Source organism: Clupea harengus, chromosome 3 (assembly GCF_900700415.2).
Source record: "Clupea harengus chromosome 3, Ch_v2.0.2, whole genome shotgun sequence".
In the NCBI taxonomy this organism is placed as follows: domain Eukaryota; kingdom Metazoa; phylum Chordata; class Actinopteri; order Clupeiformes; family Clupeidae; genus Clupea; species Clupea harengus.
This window is the reverse complement of record NC_045154.1, coordinates 19,687,974-19,710,020: the sequence shown is the minus strand read 5'-3', so window position 1 is coordinate 19,710,020 and position 22,047 is coordinate 19,687,974. Positions and strand designations below refer to the sequence as shown.

Genomic DNA, 22,047 nt, shown 5'->3' with positions numbered 1-22,047 from the left:
TTGAGGGTGCTAAAACCACAACTTTTGCAATTCTATAAACTGCTATTTGTTTTGCATTTTGAGTCATTTAAAAAAAGTCCTGTTACAGTGTGTTACACATGGATGTAATAAATATTGAGAAGAAAGAATTCCCGTTGTTTGTATGTTTTTTTGTTTCCATTCGTGTTTTATTTATTTTCTTCAAAAGAAAAAAAGTTTTACATGCATATGTCTTTCTCCAGGAACCTTTTCAGTGTTTTTGATTTTTGAATTCAACATTTTGTATTTACATACAGCAGACTATTCAGAGGTAATACTGATACATTTTCAAAGGTCATCGTAACAGCAGGTTCCATGCATCTGGAATGTTGGGCAATTTTGAGGTTCTTACATTCTGGCATCAGAAATGGCCTCTGATTCACAAGTCTGTGTTGGACCATATGGCGCTCATAACAGTTTGACTTGACAAAAAGATTTCATCTGATAGCTCAAAGATGGCGAAGAAAACAATCACTAAGATTTTCAGGCACTAGCACCTTCAAGTGTTTCCAAGTTTGAATATGTGCAAACAAAAGTAAACGAGATTCACCGGGTTCTTCTGTGAATCCAAATGATCCTACCATAGAGTCTTTGAAGCTCTTTGAATGCGTAATACAACTAGGGGTCCGTTTCCCTCTGGAAAGTTAAAAACGCTCCCAGACTCTCTCTTGGGGGACTCTTGTGCCGCCATCTTGTATGAATCTCAAAATGGCGGGAGCAAATCCTCAAACCCTTGATTTTACTCGAGGGAGCGAGTTCACAAAACTGTTAACTTCAGTTAGCCTCACACTCAAACATTAGACTTCTGCGTACCAGCCAGCACTTAAGTAACATTCGTATGACAGACATGCATACATATTGAACAAGAGGGAGAAAAAGTTGATTGGCACAACCGGTATTTTTTTCACAATATTAGGTTTTTTTAACCCCTTTCATCATAGAAACACATTCACAGTATAGTCCATTTTGGAGTCACGAACTCAATGTTTCACAAACACTTTCATTCCGTAGTCTTGCTCCCCTGGATCGGCCTGTCCCTTGGCTGTAGGCGAGGCCTTGTCCCTCCACTTGAATGGCCACGAGGTGGGCGTCCGGTTGGAGTGGCATGAGAGGTGGGGGTCGTGGAGCAGGTTGTACATGAGCCAGATCTGTGGCACCGTCAGGCTGTGCACCACCATCAGCTCGCGGTAGAAGCAGGGGTCGAACACCTGGAGGTGCGGCGCGGCCGAGGACCGCACGATGCCAAACGTACGGAAGCCTTCGTGCCGGGATGGCGTAAGGCCGATCCGGAGCAGGCACATGCCAAGGAAGACGTCGTCGATGGGGAAGAGCTCCACTTCCTGGCATGCCCGGTTCAGCCTGAGCGCTGTGTGGCCTGACATGACGAAGCCCCCACCGCCAGCGTAGGACGGGTACACACCCTGGCCGTACACAGACTCGGGCACAAAGTACTTGCTGTTGCGCCGGCGTATGGGTCGGGCGCGGACAATGATGTCTCCCACGAAGAGGTCCTTGTGGTCATCCTGGCCGTGCAGCATCTCCAGGATGTTCTCCACATTCACGTAGACGTCGGCGTCGCCCTTGAAGATGAACTTGATCCCGGCGCAGCTACTGTTCACCCACTGCAGGAAGTGTGTCTCTTTGAGAGTGAGATTGAAGAACGTGTCCTCAAAGTCCCAGAGGAGAATGTCGCTGAAGGTGGCGCTCTCGTACGCCAACAGCCTGTCCCACAGCGGCAGCGAGGTGCGATTTCTGGGCACTCCCAGCAGGAAGACCGTCTTGATGTCGATGCCTTCCTGGATGACGCCCTCTCGGCCCCAGGTGCGCCGCACCACCTGCCTCTTCTCAAAGTCTGCCGCCACCGACTTCACGGCGACGAGCAGGTAAGGAGGAGCTTCACCGGGGCCTCCGCATTTGTCAGGCTGATCAATCATCATCCTGAAATTCCGGTTGTCCTTCTTGCGGAGATAGTCCTCGAAGTCGAAGGGGGCAAGGGTCGGCCCCACTGCAGTCTTAGTGGGTGGAGCTTTTTTAACCCCGCCTTTTGCCTTGGCCTTAGATAGGGATTTTGTTTTCCCGTGTGGTTTGGATTTGGCCTGAGGTTTGGCTTTCGGCTGTGTCTGGGACACCGACCGGGCCTGAGGCTCTGGCTTGCACCGTGGTAAGTCTGAAGGTTTGGTTAGGGCCTGCTCATTGTCTTGGTTATCCGCCGGAGCACCCAGAAGGGATCGAGAGCTGGGCGTGCCCTGTTCCAACTGCCAGCTCTCCCAAAAAGGAGTAAGGCTGTGGTGGGCGTAAAACAAGAGACAGAACAACATCAACAGGGCGAGGGTGCAAACCACATCGCCTTTTAGGTGAATCCTTCTCATTGTGGCCCACTAACAAACTCCCTCGCTGGTGGAAAAAAAAGGCCCCGTTCTTCAAGCATGGATTACTTTCTCCATGCGGTGCCTCTCTGGCCTCCTTAAAGTGAAGTCAGGCTGAGTCAATGTGTGCTACATGCTGCCTCCATTAAAGTGAAATCTGGATTGGCTCCTAACTGTTCCCATTCACAGCACCGCTGCTGCAACTCCAGGGGTCTCGAGAATAGCAGCCCCCAAGTACAGCCATCTAACGTCTCATGACCAAGACATCAGATATCTCTTTTGGTTCCTTCACCAGGCTCTGAGATGCAAACATAGTATTCCATGTTTGATGTCGCTGTGTATCACAGGTCTCTGAGATAAATATTTTTCCTGTGAATGGAAATATACCATGGTAAGTATAATATTTCCACTTGGGGTATAGGCTGCAATGTTAGTGCTACATGTGCCGTCTCAGAAATATACAAACATTATTCAGGCATGTGTGGTACAATATACTAAACAGATGTTGGCTGACTAAGGGACGAATCTGACGCAGTTTTGCGCCATTTTCAGGGCCAGAGTCCAGTATTATCTGCCATGCGCGTGCAAAATGGCAGGCTTTAATGTAAACGCGTCTCTTGGCACTATACTGACATAATCAGTCAGAATTTTCATTAGGCATCTTTACATAGATGTTGTTTGTAATTTCTTCGCTAGTAGCCTACCGCCACTCATAACTCCGAGGCGACACACCTCCGTCCAGATAAAGTCATCGCATGGACTGTGTATCATACGTCTCCCTCTACATAAACTGAATGTACGGACACGAGTATACAGAACATTATGACTATATCACAACGTGTTTCAAACTCTCGCTGCACAGTAATCCATGTTAGGAAAAGAGAGACTAATTAAGGGGGCGGGTCTGATGTTATGTAAGAGTACGTAAGATTTGTCAAAATGAAAAAAAATGCAATCGCATGGAGAACACAGTGTTCTTATCTTTTCTCTTTTGATTTAAAATATGAATGTCATTGGACAGCATACAACAGTGACATATAATGTGACCGTGCGTCCATAAAACAAGGAATTCAAATTAGCAGGGGAAAAAAGTTGTTATATGGCATAATATGCAAATGCTTAAAGTATAATTACTTTCCCAAAATGTGCAATCTCTTGTGCATATAAAGCTAGAAAAGTTTGTGCATGCTCACATCCATTTCTGGATTGAGAAGTATACAACCCAAGAAACACTCTCATGATGTGAGTCAACATCCATCACAGTTATTCATCTTTGTATGTCATACGCTAAACAGCATTTCTGCATCACATGTTCTTATCAGAAACTGCATGCAATCCGAGAAGCTGGTCATTCCCAACACTTACCCAAATCGGCAAACGTCACCAAGTAATTACAGATTACAACTGCCAAAACCGACCATCTCGTTTCTATATAAAATCTGCACGTTCAGAATGTGGATATCCAAGAAGAACCTTAAAGTACTGAAACTTGCTGAATAAAAGACGGAGAGTGCCTGCACATCCTTATAGCGATTAACTAGCCACTAACTTTGCATGTGGAGCTTATTCCCCCTAGAACGAAATGTGCTGGTTTTGGGACGCTCGCATATTTTAACGGAGTGTTCTTTCCCCCCATGCTCACGTGACGCACCCGGGAGTCTGTTGGATGTGCTTGCGAGCCAGATGCCAGCGCAGCAGCTCCAGTCGCGCGCCCTGTGAGACACGGCGAAAGAGCCCGCGCATGGGAATGGCTTGTCGGGTTGTACGCTTGCGCGGTGATTGATGTCTTGGCTTTCCCGGACCACATGTACAACGTGCCCCCACTACATTCAGAAGTGGGACCACTTACAGTCCCAGTGAATCCCACCCATACACACACACACACACAAGTTCGGTGCCAACACATGCACATTGTTCTGCGAATAGGGAAAGAAAAAAGACCTGGTTTCACACAGGATTTTTTTTTAATTCAAACAAACAGTGTAACAATGACTCTCTCTATTTACAGACTGTAAAAGTATGTATAAATAACAAACCACACAATTCTCTTGTAAACAGTGGAAAAGTATATATTCCTTTGGCTAAAATTACATTTTCAACTTCACCGTACCATTATTCATACACTTTATCCTATAAAAAAAAGTTGTGCCAAGACTCCCCCTCTGTCTTACGACATCATATTTACCCTCAACAAGTAATCAAGTAGTGCGCTATTGATCATCCGTCATGAAACCAAAACCCATCCTTCCTCAAGGCTTAAGGTGACACGGACAAACGTACAAACAATGTTTTCCTTTTGGTTCCTTCCCTAGACCCTTGACAGATGGATGGATGGATAGATGGATAGAAAGATGGAGGGAGGGATGGAGGGATGGTTGTATGGATAGAGAGATGGAGGGAGGGAGGGAGGGATGGATGGATAGAGAGATGGAGGGATGGATGGATGGATAGAAAGATGGATGGATGAGGGAGGGATGGATGATAGAGAGATGGAGGGATGGATGGACGGACAGAAAGATGGATGGATGGAGGGAGGGAGGGAGAGAGCTTTACCAATGATTTGTAGTGTAACAATATTGCAATGGGAACCAGCCCTGGGTGGAGATCAGTCGATAGGGGGGCCCTTAGCTGGAGGCCGTTCCCGCTTTCATGATTTTGAAGAGGGCGTTGACGTTATTGTTCTTTATGGCGTCTCGACACGCAGAGATTACCTGGTTCTTCGGTTTTCCCACTGAGAGAGACAAAGCAGGATCACACTCAAGACACAGAAACCACACCTGGTGATTTTAACCACAAGCAATACGTGTACCCATCACTCGACTGGAAGGGTAAAGTGCTAACAACATCACAGTTATAAGTTTGATTCACGGTAAAGGATAAGCCCTACCTGTTGTCTGATTGGCTTTCTATACAAGAGCCTACAAAAGGAATGAATGTAACTAAAAGTAAGCATGTGCAGACCCCATGTCCTAACCCTCACACACCTCTCAGTCGTCCTGCCCGCTGTATGGCTTGGTTGACAGACTTGAGACAGGCGAGCAGCGCGTTGTGGTTGTTGGAGCGGATCTTGTACTCGTTGATCAGGTCCCTGTTGAGGTCATAGAGTTCGATGTATCGCTTCTTCATGGTCCTCCTGCAGAAGAACAGAAACAGGAGAAAACAGAGATACGAGGAGAGAGAGAGAGAAAAAGAGATATTTTATTTTAATTTGAGGCAAACCAAATTAAAGGTGAAAAGTTAACCGTGGCACTTAAAAATGTCTTTATTAAGAATGGCATATTTTCAAAGTGTTCAGGACTCTGACATGTTACGGCCTCTTGGACGAAACTAAAGGCATTTTAAATCTCCACCAAAGAGTGCATTGGTTGCCTGTGCTTGTTTAGTTAGAGCGCTATTTAATGCCCGATTCCTGCTGAAGTGGAGAACCCTGCTGAGGTGGAGAACCCTGCTGAAGTGGAGAACCCTGCCGAAAGTGGAGAACCCTGCCGAAGTGGAGAACCCTGCCCAAGTGGAGAACCCTGCTGAAGTGGAGAACCCTGCGAGGCACTCACATGTCTCCCATGAGCCTGGCGTCCTCCGCCTGCACCAGCATGTTGCGGATGTGGTTGGAATGGTCTGCAATGGCGGCCGTGAGCTTCTGGTGAACAGAGTGGAACTCGTCCACCTACGAAAACAACACGTAAGGGTAACCACCATTAATGGACCTACAGGGAAATTCATAAAGCCAGGGTTGCAAAGTGGTTTGGGTGCTGGGTATAACATTTTAGACTAAACAGTGTGTTGCTCATCCACCTACAAAAAGAGATAAGCCTTCCTATTTTCTTGTTATGTTTGTTTTCCAGAAACAGTGCTAGTATCGATCAGGAGCAGTGGTTTGGGTGCTTGACATTTGCCAGGTTGAGTCTAAAGAGCAGCTGCAGCTTTAGGGGCCTTCAGCCAAGCCTTCAGCCCAGCCTTCCGTACCAGACACACTCTGGGGGCTTTCCCCAAGTCTAGGTGCGAAGCAACCAGAACACTGCTCTCAACTAAACACTATTACTTACAAAAGACTCTGCATACTGGTTCCTTAGTGGTTACATACAACATACAGCACATGGTGTTATAATCAGACACAAAGACACACACACACACACACACACACACACACACACACACACACACACTCACACACTCACAGACACACACACAAAGACACACCTCTGTGAGGGTGGTCCTGAGCTCCTGAAAGTAGCTAGGGAAGTCTGCCTCTGCCTGCAGGTCTTCAATGGCTAAAAAGGAGGTGAGTGATTGGACGAGATCTCCTGCCAGGTCAATGTCGTCTGTATTAAGTGTGATCTGATGGGAAAGAGTGACAATTAGTCACAATTAGTGTACAGTGCACTGTAGTGGCATTTCAAATGAACAACATACAGCCCAAAAAGTGAATACATGACACAGTGTCTCTTCTTTCTTATTTTTTAAGTTTCATTTCGTTCGATAGGATGGTGAAGATCAGACAGGAAACGAGAGGGAGGGAGATGGGTTCCCTCACGAGGTCCACTTCTTGCAAACTGATTAATTCTCACACTAGTAACCTGGTCTCATCTCTGAACACGCGCACACACACGCACACACACACACACACGCACGCACACGCACGCACGCGCACACGCACACACACATACACACAAACCTCTCCATTTGACTCCATGCTGATGCTGAGCAGCCCTCCCCCACGCAAACACGTGAGGGTCACGTCTGGACTTTCGATCCCTTCTGGCAGCAGGAAGTTCTGGTTCAGCCACATGACCACCTGACCAATCACACGGACACAGAACAACAGTCACTCCCACACACCTAGGAGGCTGTAGAGTCAAATGTCATTTCAAGACACAAGCGTGTGTGTGTGGGCCTGGTCAAAATCCACCATTTTATTATCAGAGTGGGCCGTGGAAGAGTCTGACAAAGAGCGGGCTAAATGCTCAGTCAGCTAATTGGCAAGAAGTCTGTATATTTCCATTTGTGTGTGTGAGTGTCTGTGTGTGTGTGTGTGTGTGTTTGTGTGAGTCTGTGTGTGTGCGTGTGTCTGTATGTGTGTGTGTCTGTGTGTGTGTGTCTGTGTATGTCTGTGTGTGGGTGTGTGTGTGTGAGTGTGTGTGTGTCTTTTGGGAGTCCATGTGTGTTCCTGTACAATATGTGTATGTGCATGGGCTCACCCTCTGTGGGCGATCGTTGATGCTGAAGGCCACGCGTCCCGTGGGCTGAGGGGCATCGGGGTCCACGTTAAGGTCATACATAGAGAAGCGAGGTAGTTGCCGGGTGATCTCAAACACATGAAACTGTGTGCTGAACACGGAAAAAACATGGTCAGTAGAAAATGAACAGGTAAAGCTAAACAGTGGTATTGGATTGCCTCACAGTATCAGAATACTTGTTATCTATTTTCATGCATGTGCTCTGATATTTAACTGTCTGAGATGAGAACAAAGATTAATTTCCTATCTTGGTTGGAGGTAACTGGATACTCTATTCCATTCTAATCTGTTGTATATGTATCCACCATAACCATATGGATGAAACCAGTTGATTTGCACATAGATGATGAAAGCAGTGGTGATTGTAGCGAGATCTTCACCTGCTTTTCCCTCCCACAAAGGCTTTGACGTGCAGGTCTACGGGGATGTCTTTAGGTGGGATGATGGGGACGCGGACACACCCAGACAGATTCTGGGCACTCGGGTGCACCACGTGACTCTCCCCTTCGAAAATGCCCTCTGCAAAGATCAGCACAGCTCGGATGATGGTTTCTGGGAAAAAAACGAGACGTGCTTGACTTGCACTGTCTTCAGTGGGACTCTCTTCCGGAGATTGGTACTGCCAGCCAGTACCATTTGGGGTTGAGATGCTCAGCTCTATGTGGGCCCTCTGGCTTTCCGTAGCGGCGCGGACGGCGAGGGCGGTCTGGAGCTGGGTGTTGGCCGGGATGACGCCCATCCCTGAGTCCCCCTCAGACACTCCTGGAGTGGCCTGGAAGGCAGCAGCAGAGCAGAGAAGACTAAGACACCAACCTACAAACGACATGGGAATCAACATGCCAGCAGGGAAGGCTTCGGAGACGTTATGTCCTGGAAGCTGCTCATTTTGAGCTGCTCTGTCAAGTTTAAGAAGCTTGGACATTTTTTGCACAAGCCAGACCAAGCAGAACCACACGCTTCAATCTCTACATTGAGGCAGGTCAGTGCATGTGTGGATCTTGGGAGTATTTTTGTTAGCGGGCTCATGCATGCCTGAGGTTGTGAAAATATTATGGTTGATCAGGACCCTCAGGATTTCTGTATGTGTGTGTGTGTGTGTGTGTGTGTGTGTGTGTGTGTGTGTGTGTGTGTGTGTGTGTGTGTGTGTGTGTGTGTGTGCAGTGCACGTGACATGTCTATTCCAGGTCCAAGACTCCTGCCTTGTTTTACCCACTACCCTTGTGCAGCGCTGACCAATTCAACTAATTATAACCTTATTGTTATTTTGACCTCATTGGCACACATTCACACGGTTGGCTTAAAGCACTGGGTAGGATTTTTACTCTCTTATACTCTTGACTCTCCACATCTGAAATGTGCCTGTGTCCATTCCCGGCCTTGGTGTTAGAGAATGTTCTTGGCAGCCGCAAATAGTAAAATATGGGGACACCAAAACATAAACACGGTTGTTATCAGAATGAAATGTTGTTAATGGCGTTTCAATACCACACTTCTTTGGTGGAAGCGCATTCTTTTGAAGAAGCCATATGGATCCTGTCTGAGCCCTATTAGCAAACAGTTGCGCACTTAAAACCACATGCTTGTAAACATGTCTGTGAACATCACTGCTACAGGGAAAACGTTCCTAGAACACAAGGAAACCTTTATATGACTTACTTTAACTAAACAAACTTTACATGACACCATTAACCAAGTGCACATTGCAAAAATATTGACATGAAATCAAAGAGCACTGAGCAGATTCTTGCATTTGGCTTGTGTGCACCACATGCTACAAGACATCTGGACACCTGTTATACTTAAAACACACATCAGCTGATGTGTGACAAAATGTAGAGAAATGATATGACTTTTTTTTTTTTCAAACTCTCCCTCAAGTGTGTGTCTGTGTATCAGTGTGTGGGTGTACCTTGGCGTTGTCTTCAAGTGTAAGTGTGTGTCTGTGTATTTGTGTGTGTGTGTGTATGTGTGTGTGTGTGTGTGTGTGTGTGTGTGTGTGTACCTTGGCGTTCTCGTCATAGTTGCGAAGCTCCAGTAAGAGGTTTTGTTTGCGTTGGCTCAGCTCTCGTATCAGGTCCTGCTCCACACTTGAGTCCATCAGGTTCCCCTTCATCTCCTTACTGGCTGGCAAGTAGCCACGCACTAGAACGCAACACACACACACACACACACCCACACACACACACACACACACACACACACACAAACACACAAGCTATAACACATATCAGTCACTAGATCATTTAAAACTCATTGTCCAAATCTATAATATCTAAAAGCGCTTTTATGATGATACTCCACAATTCATAGTACGGACATGCAAGATCAAATCATTTCTGAAGCACCTTTCGCCATTGGTACACAAAGGAATGATATGTCTTCTCTTTACCCTCTCCCTCCACAGAGGTACAGATGAGCTGGATCTGTCCATCCATACGGTAGTCCCCCTCCACCACTCCAGCCACAGAGGCCGAGAAGTTATCCTTGAAGATCACCTCTCCTGTCCGGTCACTGCGAGCATCAATCTACATGGAACATAAAGCCTAGTTACTCTATGTACACTGGGCAGGATTTGTTAATTCTGCCTGTTCATGGTATATCTAATCAGTCCATATAAAATGCAAGAACGTTACCATCAATTGATGAGACAGTTCAGGCCAGGATAATTTGTTATTGGCATGTCAAAGTAGTTTGGCACTATGTCAAGGCATTCATTGCTTTTGTCTCATCATCAGCATTGCATATATTGCATATACTCACTTTACCAGACTCTACTAAATGCACCATTTACTTGACTCTACTAAATACATAATTTACTTGACTCTACTAAATCACCAATTATTCTGTCTTTTAAAGCCACGTCTGAAGAATATCAAGGATGCATACGTCATTGCATCTCACACATGGACAGACACAGGGACAGTCTTACCTTTCCATTGGACCACCCAGTGATGAGTTCCTCGACTCCGTCTGCATTGAGGTCAAAAGCGTGGATGCTCATAGCGTGGTTTTTGGACTACACATGTGAGAGAGGGGAAAGGCTTACTCAACAAATAGAGTTTTGACAAATAGACCACGGAATTTTTTGCAATTTTAAGAAATTATTTATAAGGAATTGATAACAGCAATCACATGGTGTGTCTAGTTGTTTGGATGTGTGTGTGTGTGTTACGAAACTGATTTGTTTTTTCCAATGATTCCTGGATTACGCAAGATACACCAGAATGTTCTTGAAAAGAACAGGAAGTTCCACAGCGCTGCAGTACCTTGATTCTCCAGTAGCGGGCAGTGCGGTCATAAACTCCCACGGTGCCGTTGGCCAGAGCATAACCGAACCTGCTGCCGTGCATGTGACACAGGGACGTGACTGTCTGCAGGGACACAGCAGAGACAAGACGACCTCATTGTCTCCTCTTCCCATGAGAACTGCACAGTGAGGCCAACCACAGAGAAGTGAAAGTCCGTCTGTGACACATTGTTTTAGCAAAACAGTACCTCATTTTCTGCCATCTCAGACACCAACTCATCCTCTTTAAAGACTCTGATGTCAAAGTCTTCAGATCCAACAAGAAGCTGAAATGAAAACAGCATCAGGAACATGTATAGAATTTCAACACACCATACAAGATGAATTTGAGAGAAATGTATGTCCAAACGTCTATGACCCTGAAAACACACCTCATTCTTCCCGTCGCCAGTGAAGTCAAACAGCGCCACTGACCGCACGTTATCTCCAGTGACCTACAGCCATGAGGAAACTGTTATCTCAGAGTTTTATGATTGTATGGTGGGTTTCACAACATGTAATTTGGAGACTTCTAATGAGGCATACATTTGCTTTATGGCTACAATCAAAAGCACAATCCAGAATTGTAGTGTTTATTTAGAATATATGCATGCACACAAACAGACTGAAATATTTCAAAGGTTTAACTAAAGGACAATTAAGGTATTAGGCTTATTATTAAAAGACTAAAGGAATGATGAAAAAAGTTTCTCTGTATTCAACAAAAATGTATTTCTTTGTTTTAGAAGGTTGTTTATGGGCTGGTGGTACTTCACAGATCTGGAACCAGATCAGTCACCAAATCTGTCACCCTAAAGTTCACAGGCTAAACTCCAATGTCCCTCGAGTTACTGGTATGTTGTAACCTGGTAATGACCAAGTTCTCTCTCATAAACTACACACAGCCATGACTTGCAAATGTAAGTTAAGTTCTCTCTCATAAACTACACACAGCCATGACTTGCAAATGTAAGTTCACTACAGGGCTAGAACTTGCTCACTCCCACAAAGCAAATAAACACAATGCACAAAATAGATTAGATGGGTAGAGTTTTAAAAAACACTGTTGTTTTAATCTGCCTCTAAAATCACATTGTCAGACCAAAAGCATTTTTTTTTCATTCTGCCTTTAGAATTATATTGTTACAGCAAGCCAGAAATAATATTATAAGCAAGCTGTATGAAAGCAACATAATTTATCTCACACACCAAAATAACAAATTTGTGGGGATTTTTTCTGTAATATATTTTGTAAAACAAAAGTCTTCAAACATTGGAGCAGAAATACATCATACCGTCCAGAACTGGTCGTTCCCCTCATAGTCAAAGCCTTGCAGGGCACAGTTCCCTCCGATGATGGCCAGGGGGTATGGGATTTCCCCAAGCTTCCCTAAAACAATTGCGTTTGCCCCATCTGTTACCTGCAAACGTCCAAAAAGACAAATAACACAACCTATTAAGTTGTATTATTAACCATTATTAATACACATATGCAAATAGAAAATGGAAAGCCAAAGACCAAACTCAATAGATCTTGGACATATCTAGAGGGGGGGTTTCCCGCCATCCTTTAGGAGGCCAATAGCAGCTCGAAAGATATCACTCCAGAAATCTGTTTCAGAAATAAAACACAATGCATTTCCTAATCAGAAGGCTTTAAAGACACTCCCTCACCTCTCTGTAGAAGATATCAGCATTGTCGTGAACATCGTAGGCCAGCAGGTTGGTCTGAGAGCCCACCAGTAGAGTGTCTCCAGTGGTGTTGGGTCCAAGAGAGCCAGCAGTGAGGCAGCTGACGGCCTGGTTGATGTTAAGGAGCGAGATGTCGGAGTCCTGGGCACTCTGGCTCAGACGATGGGCCACCTGCCTTTGGCCTCGCGTGTGGGGGTTATGGATGAACACCTTGGTTGAGAATGTTATCAAAGCAACAGTGAGGGGGGGAATGGTGTGGGCTTATTGCAGATATAACTAGGGGTTTCAGCTTTTGTGTAAAAGGTAAGGAAAGGTATATACCAATACATCAAAGTCATGTCATGTACGCCATGATTTTCCATAGTTTTGAACAGGGTAACTGATCAAACAACATGTCCCCATATTTTAACACAACTCACCTTCCCAGCTTGCGTGGCCGCTGTGAGACATGGATGGATGCCGTCAAACTTGCCCATCGTCACCATGCGTGGGTTGACTTTGTGGTTCAATTTGAGGGTGAAGATTGGCACCAACATGATGGCACCCCTAAAAGCACAACAAAATCAACCAGTGTTAATGTACAAATAGCATTGTGCTAATTATCTTCTTTCAACAATGTGACTGGCAGGTCAGCGAATCAAACATCATGGGCTGTAAATTACACACAGAATGATCTGTCGATGTGCATTATTATCATTTAACGTAGCGGTATTTGAGTAAAGCCAACTGCTAGGCTATGTGAGTGGCTCCTTATTCAATCCTGTAGCTCAATTGTTGCTAGCTACTAAGCATGCAATGGTTCCTAGGCTCCCATGCTGTTTTTGTACGTTCTCGGCTCATTGTTCAAAATAGGCTCTGACATGCTTACAGATAATGACAGGACAGCAATGTGGGGGAAATAGACACTTCAAGTTTAGTTAGCGTGCTAGCTACAGACTTGTAAGGCCCTATGATATCCGCGATATGTCGCGGAATTCAGTTAAGAAAATGGAAATCACAGTTAAAGGTGGAATTGCACATTCTGAATCTATCATTTTAGAATAAAATGACGGGAGAGAAAGTCAGAGACAGCTAGCCAAAGTTAATGAAACAACAACAACCCGGTATGTAAGAGCACATTTTTGGATTTGACATATGATTTGATGATCATTAAAGTGATAAACCCTAATCAAGAAAAAAAATCAAATGGAAAACACATAATCTGGCTAATAATAAAACGAATTTGGCAAAAAAATAAAACGGATTTCATAGGGCCCTACTAGTTTGATCTAGCGAGCTGCCCTAATGTTATAATGCGCTTACTTGTGCTCTGCGCTCGGTAAGGTGTTCGTTACTTAGCAACGCAGGGCCGCTTGCCAAAGCTTCTGCTCTAATCCCTGTTTTTTGCTTTTCATCTTCACCCTACGTTAGCCAGTATAGTTGTTCAATTGTAGTATATTTTGCACATTTTAAAACACCTGGAGGTTGTACACGTATAAAAGCAGTAGCTAGTGAACATTTTCGACTGCCAACATTAGCTATAGTTACATAGTGCATTCTAAAACTGCAAATGTTAACTGAGCTATGCTAATCGAGCTAGCTCAGCCACGGAGAGCTAGCTAATCAGCTGACAAATCTTCAGCGTACGTTACATCAAAAAGTCTTGCACGCTAATGTTGAGCTAATTTGCATTTGTAGTTTGCTATTCCGTTCGATTAATAAAAAATAATCTTACCAAGCTTCCAAACTATGGCAGGAATAAGTTGGCAGACTATGTGGATGCAGGCAATGATGTGTTCAAGTAAGTTCAAGCCACCAGAGGGCTTTCTCAGGGCGTGTTCACTAACCCAAGTGAGCGGACTAAAAAGCTACACAAATCGGATAAACCAGCTGCTACGTTGTTCAAAGCCAATGGATGTTAAAAATGTGTATTCTATGTTAATTTCCATATACTGTTCTTGAAGATAGATGGGGCGCATATGTTTTGAATATGTGTACTTTTTCTAATCACGCACAAACACAATGTGCTGACAGCACAGCCAAACTGCCGGACTTCGTGAACATACCCTCATTGTCAGGGCTCAGCTGACTGTGTGACGTAATTGTCAATTTAGTTTTTAGACTGTTAAAATCTTCAAAACTTCGAGACTATATTTCTGATTGCAGTCTATAAGCCTAATTTACAATATAACCAAACAAACCATTCTGAAGTATAAAACAATTGTGGGGATGTCAATGGTCTTATATATGACTATATATGTCTAACTAACCTACAACACCTGTCTGGATTTTATTACAATATTCTATACACTTAGCCTGGACAACAACAGCCGAAAATATTGGCATCGAAGCTAAACTGTTTTTTTTTTTGTAACATTTAACAGTTAATCTTTTGTGAAGTGTCCCCTTGATCTGCACACGATGTCCTTAGTTCAAATATTCGGGTGAAGAGATGATGGAAAAACACCAGGGCCACAAGCTACAGAACGAGCGCAAAGTGATTCAGTTGCAATTTGTTTGTTCTGCCCACAATACAGACCGAGCGCAGACACGGCCAGCAGACGTTCTCTTCCCAACAATGAAGCCTCTGAAACGGAAGTAGGGTCGTGTGCAGAGGCACGCCACCACTACCTTTGCCACAAATTCCATGAATCAGGCGAATGACAATAGGGATGAATGTGGATGTCCACTTACTGTTTGAGTAGGACGATATGTGTTAGATAAAAAAAAACGTTCTATCACCTAAAAGACAGGTCAACACTTTATATATTTATACGTGCTCAAAACGTGATTTGTCGGGTCATTATTTACAATAAAGACAATACAAATGCAAATATCAAACAGCAAAAATAAAAATATTAGGCAAAAGTATATAAGTAGTCCTACCCTCAAGTTTAAGTAGGCTAATAGAATGTATGTAGATCCTAAAACTATATTTAAATGTTTAAGTGGTCTAAAGATGCACATTTATGATTTGTTTTTATATATATATTCTCAGATAGTTCTCTACAACTGCAATGTCAGCACACAGTTCAAACCAACAACAAATACATTTGCCCGTTGGCAATGACGAATTACGTAAGGGACTAAATAGGGGCGCAATTCATATTCAGTCGATACAACAGGCGATACCATGGCGAAAGACGACGCTGACGAAGTTGGCAAGGTGCTGCTAATTATTGTTTAAATGATTTTCACACAGTACGATGTTGCGTGATTGTCAGTGTGTGGCCGAAACCGTGTGCAGCTGTAAACAGTTTTGCACTCGGCCTCTTGGTGTCCCCAGCTATAAAAAAGGTCTGCGTATGCCAAGTGAGTACATTCACCAGCCACTCGCAGACGAGAACTTACAACCTACTCTACTCTTCAAGCGATTTGGAAGAAGGGAAACTTTGATCAAAATGGACCCCTGTGACTGCTCCAAGAGTAAGTATTCGATTTCGTATTCTCTTTAAATGTCTTCGTTATGCCTTGTGTAGTTCTTCTAAGACAAACGGTGTGGGAGCAGCTTTGTAAAACTACTGTTTATCGTTGTAGCTGGGACTTGCAACTGCGGTACCTCCTGCAAGTGCACTAACTGCCAGTGTACCTCCTGCAAGAAGAGTAAGTGTTCCTTTTTCCTAATGAATTTGTTGCAAATCAATAGTTTAGCAGCCTAAACCATTTGCAATGGATCCATTGCCTCACTGTTTGGTGGGTGAAGGACCAAACCTGTAACTAGGTTTACTTTTTCACTGCCCAAGTTTTGGGTTTTGCTGAGAATCTCCTGTTCCCTGTCTCCCACAGGCTGCTGCACCTGCTGTCCATCCGGCTGCAGCAAGTGTGCATCGGGCTGCGTGTGCAAGGGCAATGCTTGCGACTCCAATTGCTGTCAATGAGCCATACTATCGCACATGACTGCCTGTGAATTCCCTGGTTTTTTTTCCAGTGTGATGTCTGCTTGTGCTTTCTCAATGGTTCTGTTGTGATCAGAATGTCTATGTATCCTTGAACATGTCTTTTTACATCCATGTTGAATAAATGAGAATCTAACCATCACAATGTGCTTCTCTTGTTGTATTGCTGTTGACTCTACAGTGTTGTAGGTGACTTCCTGGTGACCGTATCTAAAATTAATTTTGTATGGCTTTGAATTTGTAACAGTGTCTTCATGGCTCCCAGTTAGAGTGAAGCAGCATCTGGGTTACATTCTCTTCCAGCTATTAGTTAGAAGGTGTAATCGTCTGTGTTTTTTGTTGTGCAAATAAGCTTGTGCTTTTAGATTTCTATCAGAAGGACCACAGAGCCTATTGATACTGCTTTGAGGTTATGGATTTGTTGCCTGTTCCTTTTGTGGACATCAGTGCTGCACGATGTTATCGTAAAGTCAGCATGTGCTTGTTACATAACCGGCCGACTGATTTAATGAAATGTGTGTGTGGGAACGTGACTATCTATTCTGTGTGTAGTCTGCTCATTATCTACGCCCATAACAAAAGAGATGACATCAGTCTCTGTTTAGGCAGTGAAGCGTGTGCACTGTATGGTCACATGACTGCCTGGTGTGCAGACCAGAGGGCTACAGCCTACTATGAAGAGGGTTTAACCTACTCCGATTTAACTTGGGATTGTAGCCACAGTCAGGGTTGACAAACTCCTGATTGCCTAAAATGATATTAAACTATACTACGATGGTGATTTAAGATGTCGGTTGACTGTTACCTAAAGTGTAAGTTCACTCCCGGCTCTGAGCCTAACTCCACCCACGGCATAATTTTGAAACATGCTAATGAGCAGTGTAGGGGGCAGGGAGGGGCTGGAAGTTTGCAAGACAATCTGTGAATATCAAAGAGATGTACCAAAAGGTGGACTCTACATCAGCATTGGCCTTGCAAGGTTAAGGATGATTTTAAACAGTAGATGGCGTGTTTTGTCCATATTTAATATGGTTGAGAAGTAAGGACACAAACAATAGTCCTACACATGGCCACAGTTCTGAAACTGACCCATTACTCACTCACCATTACTCACTGTTAATGAAGTAAGATCTACTCCCTAGGCTAACTGTGTGATTACAATGCTATTGTGTAAAGGGTAACTTCATTCCAACAATCATTTCAGCTGCAGCCCCAGTTGAAAGCGCACATGCAACAAGTTAAGATTAAACACTTCCTGCTACTTTTTTTTAAGGAGTTTTCCATTGCGAACAATACAGGAATCCCCATAATGGAGGGGTCCGGTTCTGACCCTGGTGGCGGCTCAATATCCACCCTTTTGGGTAATATCATACCAATAGTTTTGATTGGCCAGTTAAGAAATTGAATTCACTGTCTTATGCACAGTTGAAGAGGATACTATTTAGCTGCTCAAGATACCATTTGTTTATCGTGATCACAAATCGCAATATTGTCCACAATAATCGCAATGTGACTTTTTCACCAAATTGTGCAGCCCTACTGGACATGTAAAAGTATAGAAGGGATGAAATGGGACAATTCAACACTTTACCATTCTTTTAGAGTTCCATCATAAGTCCAGTAGGCTACTGTGATGAAGTACTGTTTTAGGTGGTCCTTTGGAATAAACCATTCCTTTTTCCTTTCCTTTGGAATAAGCAAGTGAAAATGGCAAATATTAATAGTAGAAATTACTGTAAAAGCCAACAGTCCTTTGATAAACTGAAAGAAAACTATAATAAACAAGACATTTCCCTTGAATTAAACCAGCTGATCATTGGGCTTACTGATTCTCTCTTGAGTAGACCCATATGACGTCAAAGGATTATGCTCTGAATCCTGGAATTTGCCGTTCTCACTTATTTCTAATTCACAGTGCTACCCGAAACCAAAGACAAGAGACTGCATTTCTACTTTTACAGACACGCAGTTAGATACCATCGGCAGCAAAAACGTGGTGTGTACACTAGCTATGTCATACTATTTTAAATATTGCGTGAAACTAGGGCGGGGTTTAGATCGAAATTTCAACCAATGATAGTGGACGCTCCGGAGACCCGGGAGCGTGTCTATTTTGCTTGCAAGCTAATACCGGGAACAGAAGGGAAACAAAAAACTGTTATTTGGGGTGTATAGAGAAACATTGGAACCAAAACGTAAATATTTTACGTAAGTCTACATTTACATACTCCGACAACAGAAATAAGTATCCATATTGCTTGGTATTTATTCTCTGGCGTTATACCTCATGGCCTGTTGCAACTGCTAAAGTTAGCTAGCCTACTGCCCTTGTTAATGAATGGGCGCATGTTATCTGAGCTAGCTAGTGTACAAGCTAGTTAGTCTTAGTCCACTTTATCTTTCTATTGAAGACTTGCCTATCTAAATCAAGTGCTATAGTTGTATCGCGAAGTTAATGTAAACCTGATATGTCATGCTTTAACAGTAGGTTAGCGAGTGTATGATTAGGCCGGCTAACTTAAGTCGTCAGTTAACTATCGTTTGCATGTTCTATACTTGACAGCTTCTGGACCCTTACTTAACGTAAGCTCTCCAAATTGACGTTACCTAGCTGAACGTTTATGCCATGAGATCACTGTCTTGACTATTATTAGTAGATATTAATGTCCAAACAACGCACTGTTTATAGACGTCATCTTTACTTACACACTAACGTTATACCAATACTGTTTGGGGGACACTGGCAGTCTTCGTCATGGACGCGGAGGGCTTCCAAGAGCTTTTGCAGCAGGCAGAACAGCTTGCAGCGGAAACAGAGGCAGTGTCCGAGTTGCCTCACGTCGAGAGAAATCTCCAGGAGATCCAGCAGGCTGGAGAAAGGCTGCGGGCCCGTACACTCACACGAACATCACAGGATACTGCCGACGTCAAAGCGTGAGTCCCCAGTCAAAAGGGGGGTTCTATCTTCTTGGCAGATATGTCAGTGAGATGGATATGAAATGATCAAGCATGGAGTTGTTTACATTTGATGGTGCGGTCGAGGTGTTCTCTCTGTGATGGAAATGTATAACACATGAACCATTTTTGATTTATGTATTGCAATGTCTTCCTGTGATCACGCATTACAGATATTAGTGGTCCCCAAAATAGGACCATTTGAATATTTCCTAAACCATGGATTAGTGGCAACTTCATGCATAGTAAATTAAATTGTTATAGGTGAAGACTGTTGGAATGTTTGTCACTTTAGCCAGTAGATTGTTATAAAGTTGTCTGCTCAGTCATGAGGCCCCTGAGACATTGAGGCATGTCTACTCTACTAATGCCTCTGCCTTGTGATTTCAGAGGGCAAAACATGCACTCTCTCAGCTGTGTAGTTTGACATGGTATAACATTTCCCCCAGGGTTCCCTATCATAGTCTGTCAGCTGATAGACATTCATTGTCTACAAGCAAAATATTAATCTGAGTGAAGAATGAAGTCATTTCACCTCACTAGTCTTCATTGCTGACTGTTAGACCCTGCTCCAGGATCAACTGCATGGATGTAGTCCTGCACCTTGAGCGGCCTCATAGAAAGTCTGTGATATTGAATGCTTCCTCTTTTAGTTATCCCTATAGTCGTGCTATGTCAGTGTCATGTCATGGCTTGTTATATATTTTTCCTTGAGAAAGTGGGATGATTTATAATTTGGGGGCAAAAATGACATGCTTGTAACAATTGGTCACATTTAACCATAATATTTTTCAGTGATTAAAATGAAAAGCTATACCAGAAATGATTCTGCAAATACAGAGTCACTGATATCTTTTTTGAGTTTGTGTCTGTGTGCGACTAGATCAGTGCTTTAAAATTCTACTCTTCTCTTCTCTCTCCTCAGGTCTATTCTGTTGGGCTCCAGGGGTCTTGACATCTTCCATATCTCCCAGCGTCTGGAGAGCCTCAGTGCAGCAACCACCTTTGAGCCCCTCGAGCCAGTGAAGGACACGGACATCCAGGCAAGGCAGCACTACATCACAAACCTTTAGGAGCTGTGTAAACCTTTCAATCTAGTTCAGAGAGAGGCTACGAACAAGGCTTTTTGGCCAGACACACATTCACTTCACAAATCCGAGCGAAAGCTGTGCTGGGAGCAATAGGTAGATGAAACCAGGCTAGCTATAAAACACAAAAATACCAGCATAGACAGCACCCATAACTTCCTGCTCCGCTGAGATATAATTTACATTTACATTTAGTCATTTAGCAGACGCTTTTGTCCAAAGCAACGTACAAGGGAGATATCAGATCATGTTGATGGCTGTGGATATCAATGTCCAATGATCTGCTCAGCATATGAATGTATCGTATTCCCAGTGGTATACTTAAGGGCCATGGGGTGATTGAATATCAAGCAAAACTCGTCATCATGTCTCCGGTGAGATGATCTGCTTTCCCTGTGTTTGATATGGAACAATGTTTTGATGGGAATATGATTGGCATTTCCAATTTTTTCTTCTTCTGTGGTACAAACCCATATTGCAAATATGCACACACTGGTGAATTGTCACCCAGAGCTGAACTGTAGCCCATAGAGGCACACCTTGCCAGAAAGGGAGGGTTTCATGTGCAGAAATATGCTGTTTGCTACAGGAACATATGGACTGTCAAACCTTTACATATTTACCCAACCTTTACTGCTGAGACAGTAGCCATGATTATTATTTTCGTCAGGCTGCGTATATAACATCTGATTGGTCACAGCTGTGTGCACATATATGTGATATTATTTATGGAGCCTATATGAAACCGGTCTCCCTCCAATGTGATACCCTGGTCATATGTGTCACAAGGGGCATTTTGTAATTGCCATTAAGAAGAATCTCCTACCTAAATGATAATAATAATAATAATAATTGTCAGACTTTAATGAACCTCTCTCTGTAAAATTGAGCTTAATAGCCTTGGCATTAATTGGCTGTGTTCTCTGACTGTTCAGATTCAGGCAAGTAGGGCTAAATCTCCATAAGAGAGAGTTGATGAATGATTACTTTAGTAATGAGGATTATCAGATTCATTAGCACATTTTATTTACTTTGAACTTGCAATAATGTTTCTGCACTCATGGTGGCAGTGCAAGCGCTAGCACAGCTAATTGGTTGATGTATGTGCATTACTCTGGCCTGGGGATGAGCTGTCAGATAGTCACACACTGTTTAAAGGGTGATTTCCTTACATTTATAAATTAGATTGTGGGATTCACACCATAATAATAAAGGTTAATGTCAACTGTTATGTATAGAGGAGAATGTAGAGTGTAAGGCCTATATTGCTTCGCGGGGGAAGGAATGAAGGAGTGGTTTGAGGTGATGTCCTGAATTTATCATTTTCTTTGCTATGACATTACATTATGACTGAAGCCTCAATGTCATTTCAGACCTAATAGATAAAACTGATCGACCTCTCAATCCAGTTATTCATGTTCCATCAAAATGTTTTTTTGCCATTTTATGGCTGAGGACATTTTGTGCCAAGTAAAACTAAGGCTATGTCCTAGATCTCAGGCTAAAACGACAGTATCTATGAAGAGATGTGTG

At 43.5% G+C, this 22,047-nt stretch overlaps 4 protein-coding genes across 7 annotated transcripts in view; 2 read left to right on the top strand and 2 right to left on the bottom strand.

Moving 5' to 3' along the window:
• Positions 1-117: 117 nt before the first annotated feature.
• Positions 118-4,122, bottom strand: b3gnt9 (UDP-GlcNAc:betaGal beta-1,3-N-acetylglucosaminyltransferase 9). Its single transcript, XM_012818743.3, has 2 exons — positions 3,750-4,122; positions 118-2,753 (listed from the first exon to the last, which is right to left on the bottom strand). Exon 2 carries the CDS (start codon positions 2,385-2,387, stop codon positions 999-1,001), a length of 1,389 nt encoding a protein of 462 aa, XP_012674197.1. The 5' UTR covers positions 2,388-2,753; positions 3,750-4,122; the 3' UTR covers positions 118-998.
• A 207-nt stretch (positions 4,123-4,329) lies between these two features.
• bbs2 (Bardet-Biedl syndrome 2) lies at positions 4,330-15,239 on the bottom strand. 3 transcript variants are annotated; one of them, XM_031564895.2, is made up of 18 exons: positions 15,115-15,239; positions 13,016-13,142; positions 12,579-12,806; positions 12,200-12,325; positions 11,297-11,359; positions 11,114-11,191; positions 10,885-10,989; positions 10,548-10,634; positions 10,008-10,143; positions 9,621-9,760; positions 8,252-8,390; positions 7,999-8,170; positions 7,580-7,709; positions 7,057-7,176; positions 6,582-6,719; positions 5,936-6,048; positions 5,369-5,517; positions 4,330-5,115 (listed from the first exon to the last, which is right to left on the bottom strand). In XM_031564895.2, exons 1-18 carry the CDS (start codon positions 15,222-15,224, stop codon positions 5,009-5,011), a joined length of 2,268 nt encoding a protein of 755 aa, XP_031420755.1. In that variant the 5' UTR covers positions 15,225-15,239; the 3' UTR covers positions 4,330-5,008. The 3 variants fall into 3 exon arrangements, with proteins under 3 accessions (XP_031420755.1, XP_042561790.1, XP_042561805.1); XM_042705856.1 differs by having other exon boundaries at positions 7,999-8,390; XM_042705871.1 differs by lacking the exon at positions 15,115-15,239 and adding an exon at positions 14,311-14,520 and having other exon boundaries at positions 7,999-8,390.
• Positions 15,240-15,867: 628 nt separating this feature from the next.
• On the top strand, positions 15,868-16,613 carry mt2 (metallothionein 2). Its single transcript, XM_012818746.3, has 3 exons — positions 15,868-16,001; positions 16,113-16,178; positions 16,362-16,613. The coding sequence occupies exons 1-3, from the start codon at positions 15,881-15,883 to the stop codon at positions 16,451-16,453; spliced, it is 279 nt and encodes a 92-aa protein (XP_012674200.3). The 5' UTR covers positions 15,868-15,880; the 3' UTR covers positions 16,454-16,613.
• Positions 16,614-18,559: 1,946 nt separating this feature from the next.
• Positions 18,560-22,047, top strand: part of nup93 (nucleoporin 93) — a 29,656-nt gene continuing 26,168 nt past the window's right edge. The window contains exons 1-3 of one of the 2 annotated variants that reach the window (XM_012818740.3): positions 18,560-18,679; positions 19,219-19,405; positions 20,352-20,469. In XM_012818740.3, the coding sequence (XP_012674194.1) occupies positions 19,227-19,405; positions 20,352-20,469 (297 nt within the window). In that variant the 5' untranslated portion in view covers positions 18,560-18,679; positions 19,219-19,226. The remainder of the gene's footprint in view (positions 18,680-19,218; positions 19,406-20,351; positions 20,470-22,047) is intronic. The other variant, XM_031564893.2, reaches the window with a different exon arrangement.